Source organism: Natator depressus, chromosome 26 (assembly GCF_965152275.1).
Source record: "Natator depressus isolate rNatDep1 chromosome 26, rNatDep2.hap1, whole genome shotgun sequence".
In the NCBI taxonomy this organism is placed as follows: domain Eukaryota; kingdom Metazoa; phylum Chordata; order Testudines; family Cheloniidae; genus Natator; species Natator depressus.
The window spans coordinates 14,028,038-14,040,158 of NC_134259.1; the positions used below are offsets into that span (position 1 = coordinate 14,028,038).

The 12,121-nt window shown below is 48.4% G+C and overlaps 1 protein-coding gene across 1 annotated transcript in view; it reads right to left on the reverse strand.

Moving 5' to 3' along the window:
* Window positions 1-276: 276 nt before the first annotated feature.
* The window catches only part of STARD7 (StAR related lipid transfer domain containing 7), a 38,479-nt gene continuing 26,634 nt past the window's right edge, over window positions 277-12,121 (reverse strand). Inside the window, exons 6-8 of the mRNA XM_074940237.1 lie at window positions 11,527-11,626; window positions 7,280-7,364; window positions 277-2,494 (exon numbers count right to left, since the gene is read on the reverse strand). Coding sequence (XP_074796338.1) covers window positions 2,304-2,494; window positions 7,280-7,364; window positions 11,527-11,626 — 376 coding nt within the window. The 3' untranslated portion in view covers window positions 277-2,303. The remainder of the gene's footprint in view (window positions 2,495-7,279; window positions 7,365-11,526; window positions 11,627-12,121) is intronic.

Here is a 12,121-nt window from a genome sequence, read left to right on the forward strand (position 1 = left end):
CACATACTAGGCTGTATCTAGATCTCCTGGCAAGCAGGGTGCCTGGCAGTGCACCAACTGCTGCTGTTCCCCCTGTTCATGTGTCCTGCCTTGGAGGACACATTCCCCCTCCTCAGCCCAGCCCTGCATACCCTTGAGAAGCAGCTGGCCAGAGCCAGAGGCAACTGACTCCTTCCAGCTGCCCTCAGAGGCACAGTGAGAGCTTTGCTCCGCTAACCCCATCGCCAGCTCCACACTCCCTCCCTCAACCGAAGGACGCTGTGACTCCATTAGGGTTTGTACCAGTATAAGTTTATTCACACATCCATTTTCATAGAAATGCCAGGTTTGAGTGAAGTAACAAATCCAGAGTGGCTATGTTAATGGACCCCAATGGCCACAAACAGGAACTGAGAGGCCTGGAGGCCTCCAAAGCAGCACCCCTCAATTGCACTCAGATGAGGGTCGAGCCCCCTCCCACTCACTCACTGTACCATACGGTAGCCAGGCCCTTGAAGAAAAGGGGAGGTGGAAAGTTGCTTTCTGGCACCACAGCAGGATCTGTTCGTTGGAGCCCACCAGGCTCATGCTGTCTGTCCTACATGGGACTTCAAACCGCATGTTATAAGAAAAGGAGTGGGGTCGGGGTACCTGACCACTGGGGGCTATCAGCACAGAATTCAGTTTCCACTGGGACCAGGCATACCCCGAATAGGAGGTGGCAGAAAGCTCTGGCCCTAATGCCCCAGCTCCCTGCACTGAGAGGTGAGCCCCACCAGGCAAGTGCCATGAGCAGCAGTTCCCTACAGCACAGGAGAATTCATGGAGTCCTTCCCTGTGATGGTGCAGTTAGGGCTGTTCAAGAATGATACTTCAGCCCTGTGGAAGAGCATTTGGACTGTGTGCTCCCCCCTGCCCCCCAGGGGACTGGACTAACTCTGCTTATCACAAGGAGAACCAGGCTGAAACATACTGGCTAGTACATTCTGGGTAACAGGAAATACACAGGACAGGGAGAGCTCTTGGTCTCTCCTCTAGATCCAAACCGGGACTACAGTGCAGAACAGGAACCTCTGGGGTGAACACATGCAATTAGCCTGACCCAATATGCAGTTCGATCATTGCTACAAGAACTTATTCATTTATTCCTAGATTGCTCCAGACCCCTCCCTACCAAAGCAAGTGCTGCCAGTGACCCTCGCCCTGGCTGCATCCTGACAGCTTCCCCTCATTGGTATGCCTGGGAGGTACCTCCTCTCCCAACACAAGGGAAGCTGGGTAGCAGCCATGATTGCAGGAGTGTCTCTGATCCTACAAGACAGAGGTGCAGCTAACTCACCACAAGAGGCAGCTGCGGGCAGTTTTCTGTTCCCTTATTAGTTATGGTGGCATGGGCATTCACAGGCAGCAGGAGCTGTGCCCTCCCAGGGAAAAATCAAAATAAAAAGCCACTGAGGCAAGAAGGCAGCTGAACCAGGCCTCCTAATCCATACTCCCTGCCCAAGTGATACCAAGTCCCTCTCCCACGCCAGCCTGCAGAGCGACAGGTAGTAATGCCGCCAAGAGTCCTTCATTCTTCCCACCAGGAAACCACAGGCAAAAATATGGTGACAGGTGCCGCGGTGCTGGTTCCCCAGGAGGCATCAGCCTGTTCCAGTGGGCAACGCTGAGTACAGCCACAACCCCTGCCAGGCATGGCTCTCCACTTCCAGCTGAGGCCAGGGAAGCTGCGGGGGAAAGGCACTTGGACAACAGAGGAACACTCCCCTCATGTGGCAGAGGCAAACCGCAGTACACACACACAGTGCCACAGCCCCGGTGCTGCTGCTGAACACAGATCCCATCCTCCTGCCCCCACCCGCGTATCATGTTTAGGGCTGGCTGCAGACCAGCACACCCCTAAGCTTCCCTAGACCCCACCCCCAGCGCTGCAGAGCTGAACTGCCCTGGAGCTTCAGGAGACAGTGGCATCTGTGCCCAACACGAGCTCAAAGGGGAGGGGAAGGAGGGAGAGACATGTTGTCCATACTGTGACAGAGACCAGGTGTTTTTCTAGGGCATCCCCTCACCAGGACAAAACACCAGCACAGAGAGGATATTACACAACATTGTGTTTCAATGGCCAGGCCTCGCTAGGAACAAGGCTCACACAGGGGAGAGACCCCTCTCCCCACATGCTGCAGAAGACAGAGGTGAGGAGGGGTTTGGAGACAAAAGGAGAACAGCTGAACTAAGCTCCACTGACGTCATAGCTCCCCATCAGCCCTGCTCCGTGGATCCAGGAGCAGAGGCTAGGGTGCTGACTCAGGTGGCACAGCCAGCCCTTAGGCGTACTCAAGCTGCGCAGGGCTGTGGGTGTCTTCGTTCTTGTGCTCTGCACCGGGCATGCTCGCCTTCCCCTCACCGCTGCTGCCGCTCTCAATGGGTTTGGCAGAGATGTAGTCCCGCACTTCAATCTCCATCCGCTTCGCTTTCAGAGCCGCTGTGTGCAGCTTCTCCAGGAAGTCTGGCATGCCTGGCAGGAAAGGCAATGACACAGTGAGCACTAAGGATGTGCAGGGAGGGGACATCTGGACTGCTCCAAAAACAGGTTCATACCTCAACACAAACAGCCGCCAAAACAATCTATCCAGTGTCTAGCACACAAAGGGAGCACCCATCCCTGCAAAACCTAGGCACCTCAATGCCCCCCCGGAGCTAGTGAGCCACCTGACTAAGAGGTAGGAATAAGTATGGTAGCCAGGAACTCCCAACTGGGTCACTGACACACTGATCTCGAGGTACAGAGAGGCGAGGTGACTTGCCTAGTTTCCTCCTCTAAGCAGGGCCAATGGTGCTATGGGGTGGCGAGGGAAAGCACACACAAGAACACTCACAGGAAGGTGTACTCTCTTGTTCACAGAGATGCTATCAAATCAAGAAGGACTTGGCAGGGCCATGGCAGTAAACTTCCTGTTCTGTTCTACATGAAGCTAGATTAAGGTTGCCCAAACACTTTCCATTACAAGACCCTCTTTTCAGTTGTGTATACATTTGCCAAACATTAACTTTGGGTTGAAATTTCTCATGACACGTTTCTGCCTCCGGCTGAATTTGTCTGGGAAGTTTCAACTGTTCACTCATTCCTGAGGAGGAAGCTAGTTAAAACAAAGTCTTCCAACTATTTCACTGAGAAGCTCTGCCACTTCCATGTTTTGCAGCAGGGTCTTGAAATTTGGCTGGGGAGATGCTGTGGTGTCAGGGATGTGACTTGTGCCATCCCTGTGAAAAATTAATCCAAATTTGGCCAAATCGCAAGCATCTGAAAAGTCTCAATTTGCAATTTAGAGACTTGAGAAGTTCACTAAATCACCCTAGATTCCATCTGCACTGAACATGCTCCATCGCCTCACAACCCCTGTGTATCATTCCCAAGTGAGCCTGCTCCATCTTGGGGCTGATCAGGACTTGCCCTGCAATTGCTCCTCCTAACTGTTGCTATGTCACTGGAACCTAAAGCAGGGAGCTTGTCTCTCCTTTGCTGAGTGCTCCCCCTTCTGGTACCCAGGAAATAAGGAGGTAGAAGGAAGAAGCACCTCTGTAGATGAGTGAGAAAATGGTGGTAGGGTTATGGGAACCAGAGGGTGGGAAGGAGCATAGGGGGAACAAACAGGCTGGGGTACAGGAACACAATGGTCTACAGCCACTAGAGTATACTTCCCCAAAACCTGGTATCAAAGTTCTCAGGCTCCAGACTCCTCTGCTGTCAGCAAATTTCTGTGAAACCACTGGCAAAGTGTCATCCCCCTTTAGTGCAGGTCCACGTGGAGTAAGAGATAGTCGTTGTACTATTCCCCTCTGTTAGCTCAAGTGGGAGAGGGCTGGGTTTGCAAAGGGCTGAATCCTGCTGATGGCCCATGGGCAGATCAGGCTGATTCTACAGTGAGAGAAGTTGTTTTTTCGCCCTTTTTTTTTTTTTTAATTTGGAAGCTACTTCCCAAAAAAGCTACACTGAAAGAATGTTAAAGATGCAAAGTCAAGCACTCAACAGTTAGGAAATGACAGAATTAAGGTTGCCCAGGCAACCTTCATTTGCCCCCTTGTGTGTCTGTATTAGGATAGTCTTTGGTTACATGATCACATAATATTTTCCCCCCAGAGGACCCAGACCGTGTGCTCTGGGAATGAATGACGGTTGTGTAGTGACAGAGGCTGTCTGTAGGACCTCTGCCTCATTTGGTGCAAAAGGCAGGTGGTGTGTATTTACTCCTCCTTTCGTGGGTGCTAGGAGATACACAGGTCCAGAGTTGAGAACTACAATGGAAGTAGAGCAGAGCTGTTCTTTGATCAGACAGAGGGCTATAAAAATGCTAAGTATTTCTGAAAAAAATAAAAATAAAAATCAGACCTTAGGTATCACAAGCCGGGCACCCAAAATTAGTGAACACTTGGCAATTTTGGTCTTATTCTGTGCCTCAGCTGCAAAAATGGGGATACCAGCATCACTTACTCTCACAGGGTACATTCATTACTGTTTGCAAAAAGAACAGGAGTACTAGTGGCACCTTAGAGACTAACCGATTTATTTGAGCATAAGCTTCCGTGAGCTACAGCTCACTTCATCGGATGCATTCAGCGGAAAATACAGTGAGGAGATTTATATAATCAAGTGGCAGTGTTTGGCCAGCTTATTGGGGAGAAGACCCAATCCCAGTTTGACCCCCTGGGGTTTTGGGGTGGCCAAAGGGCATGGGCCGCATAAACCTTCTCACATGCGGCCTGCGAGTGCTATCCATCACCCCAACGACCTAAGGGAGGGCGTGAAACTGGAAGGGCCTGGTGTAACTCCCACCAAGGAATGGGAGAGATGCTGGGGCATCCATGGGAACGTTGGTGGCTTCGAACTTCCCCAGGTCACCAGCTAAAGTGACCCCGCTCAGTTCAATCTCGAAGGGGGGAGAGATGTGACGAAGCGGGATTGTTCTTAATGGTTCCTCTGAATAGTGTAATATATAAATCTCCTCACTGTATTTTCCACTGAATGCATCTGATGAAGTGAGCTGTAGCTCACGAAAGCTTATGCTCAAATAAATTGGTTAGTCTCTAAGGTGCCACTAGTACTCCTGTTCTTTTTGCGAATACAGACTAACACGGCTGCAACTCTGAAACCATTCATTAATGTTTGTGAAACACTCAAATACTACGGTAAGAGTAACACAGAAAGTCAGGAGGAAATTCCAAGTCCTGCGTCCATCCAGTGCAGGTTTTGGATGGTGTGTGGTAAGCAAAGCCTGAGGGCATATATTGAATGAGGAGGATCAAGAGAAACACTGAACTGAAGGAGACTGGTACTATGGGGAAATAGTATTTAGTTACATGATCTCATTTTATTATAGTGCAGATGCCCAAGGGAGCCAAATTAAGGGCTCCTGGACAACCTTAATTCTGTATTGCGCTACTTGAGCACTTGACTTTGCAATCTTAATGGTTTAATGTATTTCTACACAGGTTCTTATCCCATGCTCATAACTGTAGTACCCTAGTGTTTTCAGTCATGCACTATGTACGATGACTAACAAGCATCGTGTGCAGCTCGTTCTCTCCCCTGGAGAGCCGTGTGTGGCAGGGTACAGGTCAGAGTAGTGCACCTAGTACTTGGAGTGGAAGAGGAGGTGGTTTAGCTGGTGAGAGATTTCATTCCACAGCTGCAGACCATCCCTTGAGAAAGCTCTGTCTCCTGTACAAAAGAGCTTCACCTCATGGAAGAGTTTTCCATCATGCCCAAGATGCAAAGCTGCTGACCAGTGTCTTCCCTGACAGAGCGTTAGCCTCAGTTAGATATGCTGGTCCCAGACCACTGAGCACCTTGAAAGCAAGAACTGAGAACTTGGTTTTGACTTGCTTTTTGATGGGAAGCCAACATAGGGAGTGGATGCCAGACCTGCTCTTCTCACTGAAGCCCGTACTGCTGAGAAGATGCACTGCCATGTTCTGCAGATGACATCAGTAGAGGTTCTCAAACTAACAGACCCTGGTGTAAGCAGGACCCAGCTGGTGGCAAGGTGTTTTCAATTAAGGTCCTTCTCTCTAGCACTCCCTCATGCTGTTGGTCTGAAAAAGCCCAAGCTTTAGAGCATCCATTTTACACAGGCTTTTGGGCCAATGTGGATAGAGTCTCGGGATGGGAAACTCAAGTCCTTTAAATGGTAGTGGGTTGATTAAGCTACAGAATGGATGGATTATGTCTCAGAGGTTCTGAGCAGAGCAGAGCATGCGGGGATAAGTCACCTTGTTGCACAGCCCTTCCACTCCAATCCCGGAGCAGGAAGCTTCTATGTTTTCACCCACTCTCGAGGGGAGACTAAAACACACCATGTGCATCTGCAGTGGCCAGTGAGCCAAGCCCACTCGAGTGCTTAGAGGGTCACCCCAGGAGACATTTCGGACGGGATGAGAGTTTGTTCAGCTTCTTCCGGATCTTACAAGTAGTGATTTTTTTTAATGGCAAGTTCCAGTCTGTGGGTGTCAACCTTTGCAGTGTGCCTTTAACTGCCCCCGGGGTGCGGAGACCACCTGGTGCGAGGGGGAAGGAACACCATTCCAGAGTGCAAGGATTGGAGGTACAAAGGCCACAGTGGCACAGTAGGTAAATCCCCTTAAGTGTCAGACAGACAAGAAGTCACGGACAAGCCTCCCAATTCCCATTTCCCCTTGATTGCTGATCAAGGGAAATTAGTGAGAATCAGCACCGCTGGGCAGCTCTCCTCTACAGTTATCTTTCTCAGGTTCTTCAAACTGAAGCCCCTGCATAGTGCACCTACCCCTCCCCATAGGGACAGAGAAACCAACAGCAAAGTCCTGAGGCCTTTCACCACACATTCCCCAGATCCCCCACAGCAGACCTCTAGTTTGTGTACTGAAGTCTGTCTGTAGTTCCCAAAAGAGGAGGTCCTTTGGACCAACACAGGCAAGGTTCTCCACAAAACAGCCTCCCACTGCTTTCATTCCAGAACCAAGGAGACCGGAGGGCTCATGGTGCTCAGAGCACCCAAACCCCCAAACCAGAGTAGGGATGTGAGTATCGTTTAAAAAGTTAACCGGTTAACCAATTAAATGGAGAGGGGCCCGCAGGGCTGGGGCTGCTCTGGCCGGCGTGACCCGCAGGCTTGTGCAAGCCAGCACAACTGTGGCTGCACCAGCCCGCCAAGGGCTGGGGGTTAACAGTTAGGCTGGGTTAACCGGTAACACTAATGCTTACTGGTTAACTGTTTACTATTTTACATTCCTAGTCCAGAGCGAAGGGTTAGAGCCAGTGACTCACCACTAGAGACCATCCAGCTGACACAGTAGCGCGGGAACACTGTCTGTGGATTGTCGCTGTACGTCAGCAGGTAATCAAAGCCGTTCTGCAAGAGGAATAAGTTTAGCGATACCTGACCTGTCACAGGAACCTCTTGGCAACCAGGGCTGATCTTACAAAGCCACTACCTAAACGGGGCAGACAACAGCCCCCATCTCAGCCAGCCTGTAGTGCTGAATGACTCACAGGAAGGTGTTTTAGTTGCACAACACTATACCACACAGGGAACTTTCTTCCTGGCTGCCACTTAAAACCAGGAAGCATGAGAATTGAAAACAAATGTATCAGAATCCTGATAGAGTCTTTGCAGATACTATTGGCATTATGTGTTTTAAGTCTGAACCATTTTTCTCCTCCAGTCTCTCTTCAATTGGGGCAAGAGAAGGCTGACATCCAGGGCTTTGATGGAGATCCGCAAAAACACGAAGACAGATGGGACATGGAGGAAGGAAGCAAGGGGCTCAGAGTATGGAAATCATATTTAGCCCCAGCTTCAGGTATCTTGAGCAAGCTGCTTCACCCATTTGCTCCATTTTCCCATATGACGACAGCATATTTAGTCAGCTCCTTCCCGGGAGAGCGGAGGGTTAGTTTGTGAAGTGTTAAATGTGTCATTTACCACGCTACAAAACCCTGAGCAGGAGGATCTGAGAGAGGCAGCAGATCAGAGGCCTTTGGAACAATACATAACAGCAATAAAATTAGAGATAGTGGGTTCAGAAATAAGAGCATAAAATACAAATGGGAGGCATGGCCCCACAGTATGCCAACATTTTTATGGCTGACTTAGAACAACGCTTCCTCAGCTCTCGTCCCCTAACGCCCCCACTCTACTTGTGCTCCATGGACAACATCTTCATCACCTGGACCCATGGAAAAGAAGCCCTTGAGGAATTCCACCATGGTTTCAACAATTTACATCCCACCATCAACCTCAGCCTGGTCCAGTCCACACAAGAGATCCACTTCCTGGACACTACAGTGCTAATAAGTGATGGTCAAATAACCACCACCCTATACCGGAAACCTACTGACTACTATTCCTACCTCCATGCCTCCAGCTTTCACCCTGACCACACCACACGATCCATTGTCTACAGCCAAGTTCTAGGATACAACCGCATTTGCTCCAACCCCTCAGAGAGAGACAAACACCTACAAGATCTCTATCGAGCGTTCTTACAACTACAATACCCACCTGCTGAAGTGAAGAAACAGATTGATAGAGCCAGAAGAGTTCCCAGAAGTCACCTACTACAGGACAGGCCCAACAAAGAAAGTAACAGAACGCCACTAGCCGTCACCTTCAGCCCCCATCTAAAACCTCTCCAGCGCATCATCAAGGATCTACAACCTATCCTGAAGGACAACCCATCACTCTCACAGATCTTGGGAAACAGACCAGTCCTTGCTTACAGACAGCCCCCCAACCTGAAGCAAATACTCACCAGCAACCACAAGCCACACAACAAAAACACTAACCCAGGAACCTATCCTTGCAACAAAGCCCATTGCCAACTGTGTCCACATATCTATTCAGGGGACACCATCATAGGACCTAATCACATCAGCCACACTATTAGAGGCTCGTTCACCTGCACATCTACCAACGTGATATATGCCATCATGTGCCAGCAATGCCCCTCTGCCACATACACTGGCCAAACCGGACAGTCTGTATGTAACAGAATAAATGGACACAAAGCAGACTTATAAGAATTATAACATTCAAAAACCAGTCGGAGAACAGTTCAATCTCTCTGGTCACTCGATTTCTGATCTCAAAGTGACTATCCTTCAACAAAAAAACTTCAAAAACAGACTCCAACGAGAGACTGCTGAATTGGAATTAATTTGCAAACTGGACACCACTAAATTAGGCTTGAATAAAGACTGGGAGTGGATGTGTCATTACACAAAGTAAAACTATTTCCCCCATGTTTATTTTTCCCCCCTACTGTTCCTCACATGTTCTTGTCAACTGCTGGAAATGACCCATCTTGATTATCACTACCAAAGGTTTTTCTTCTCTCCTGCTGATAATAGCTCACCTTAACTGATCACTCTCGTTAAAGTGTGTATGATAACACCCATTGTTTCATGTTCTTTGTGTATTTTCCACTGCATGCATCCGATGAAGTGGGATTTAGCCCACGAAAGCTTATGCTCATATAAATTTGTTAGTCTCAAAGGTGCCACACGTACTCCTGTTCTTTTCTCAAATCTAGATTCCAATCAGCTAGCTGCTACACAGGTTGACCAGCCAGAGTTCAAGGGGCAGATCTAGGCTGCTATGTATTCTGCTAATACCACATAAAAGCTCCTCCCAAGTGGTTGAAAGCACAAGGGCCAAGATTTCCAAGAGTGACTAGCAATTTTGGGTGCCTGAGACTCCTTAGTTGGGGATTAGTCCTGCTTTGAGCAGGGGGTTGGACTAGGTGACCTCCTGAGGTCCCTTCCAACCCTGATATTCTATGATTCTAGGGGCCTGATTTTCAGAAGGTGGGTGCTCAGCACTTAGGAGGAGTTTCAAGTTGGGCACCCAAAAATCTGTCATTTTCAAAAGTAACATAACACAACAATTGAAAAAGTACCCATGTAAGGCAGGTCAGAGGACATGATCACAGTGGTCTCTTCTGGTCTTGGAATCTATGAAAATCTTGGCTAAACTGTGACCTTTGACTTTGGGTACTTAGCTCAATAGCAAAACCAAGATGACACCAAGGAAGTCATAGCTTTGTGGCTGTGACACAGGAATCTCTTGGTGCCAACTGGCAAGGAGGTTACAGAAATCTCCCGAGTCTAGAATATACATGGTAGCTCACCAGGAGAGCATCACGTAATAGAAGCCTGTGTCACTCAGGTCATCAATATAATTGTAAAATGTATGTATGGATACTATGCAAGGAGTTACGTATATATACTGAAAATATGTTCTCAAAGAATGTCTAGGCACTGGTCACCAACAAAAGTGAAAACACAAGTTTTCTGTCAGACAAGAGATGTTTACCTGTCTGGCTATTTAAATGCACATTAATAATTGTATGTTTCGCAATAAGCCACCTATCACCAGTCTGAACTGAATGCTAATGGAGGACTGTAAGGAATTTCAAAGAGAACAACAGTGTGTGAGAGTGAGTATGGACCCTACCTAGAGGTGCACATCACAGGTTTGTTCTACTATATTTGGGAACAAAGACGACATGCTGGAATCCGTCACCTAGGAAGCAAGCGCACAGCGAATTTGCTTCATGAAAGTGGGATCTCAGCTAGGCTTGGCTGAAAAAGCTGGAGAGAAATTTGGACAAAAAGCTTCTTTAGACAAGACAGTAACTTGTTACAAAAAAAACAAGAAGCCCGGTGGCACTTTAAAGACTAATAGATTTATTTGGGCATAAGCTTTCATGGGTGAAAAACCCACTTGGCATCTGAAGAAATAGGTTTTTTACCCATGAAAGCTTATGCCCAAATAAATCTGAGTCTTTAAAGTGCCACCGGACTCCTTGTTATTTTTGTGGATACAGACTAACACAACTACTCCTCTGATACTTGTCAAGTTCAGTCTTCAGAAAGAATTATATTCTTTTATATGTAACCATTTTTCCCCAACATTCTTACTCAGGATCACCTGAATCTCTGTTCTTTATTCTTGTTTTCACTATAAACATAACTCAGTCCTGTGGTGTTAAGCTAAGAGGTGGCCCTGAGTTGAATCTGACAAGCTGGTGTGTCCTGTTCCTTTGGGAACAGCAGGCCAGGTAATTCTGAGAGGGTTCAGTGGACAAGGGCTGGATACTGCAGGGGACACTCGGAGGACTCAGGGGTTGGTGTGTGCCTATTGCTACCTGTACATACAGTGCGAGGCCTGCAGGGCCTGGAAGGCGATACTTGTGCTGCCAGAGGCTAGTGGTTTCAGGGAGCTGATCCACGGCAGGCACAGACAAGACTTCCTTATGCTAAAAGCAGGCAATTGCCCAGGGCCTCACAGTCCTGGGTCCCGTCATTAGGGCTAGGTGAATCCATACAGCTCTCCCCTTGATACTTAGAGCTGGTATCCCTGGTGCAGCAGCTGCAGACCGCAGAGCTTTAGTCAGCATATTCAGTTACCACCTTTCAGAAGAGCTCCTGTCCTGACTCAGATTCCACCTGGGGAGGCCTGAACGACAGCTGACTGTTCCCCTGGTTTTCCAGACTGGCCAGGAACTTACCTCATCGAATGTCTTGTGTGGTCGGATAACCATCTGGGATTCATAGGTTCGAACCCGCACAAACTCGGGATCTTCTGGGACACCTGGGTGATCCACTGCTCTGGAATATATGCAAGATAGGAAAAGGGTATTTATAACCCTGGGTAATCCCTCCTGAGGTTAGCTTAAGACCTGGGTCTGAATGGACAGATGCTGACAGACTGTACTAGTCATCACATATGATAAAATATAGACTCTCTCCACAATGGTGAGAACCCAAGCTATTCTCAGAGAGCCTCCTGAAATTTTGCAGTCATTTAGAGAGGCTCCAACAGGCAATTTATAGTAATACCTAACTCTCAGCGATTTACAAAAGAGGCCATCAACATCCCTATTTTACCAGTGGGGAAACAGAGGCAGAGACATGACTTGTCCAAGTTCACACAGGCAGTCTGTGGAAGAACAGAAAACGGGCCTGCCCTCTAATCCACCCTGCCTCCCCTGCCATTGATAAGGCATTTTAAGTAGTCATTGTGTGTCTATGAAACAGGTATCGCTACGTATGTGACTAAAATGCACACCAGATAGCCCTCTCCAGTATTCTCTCCTAACCCAG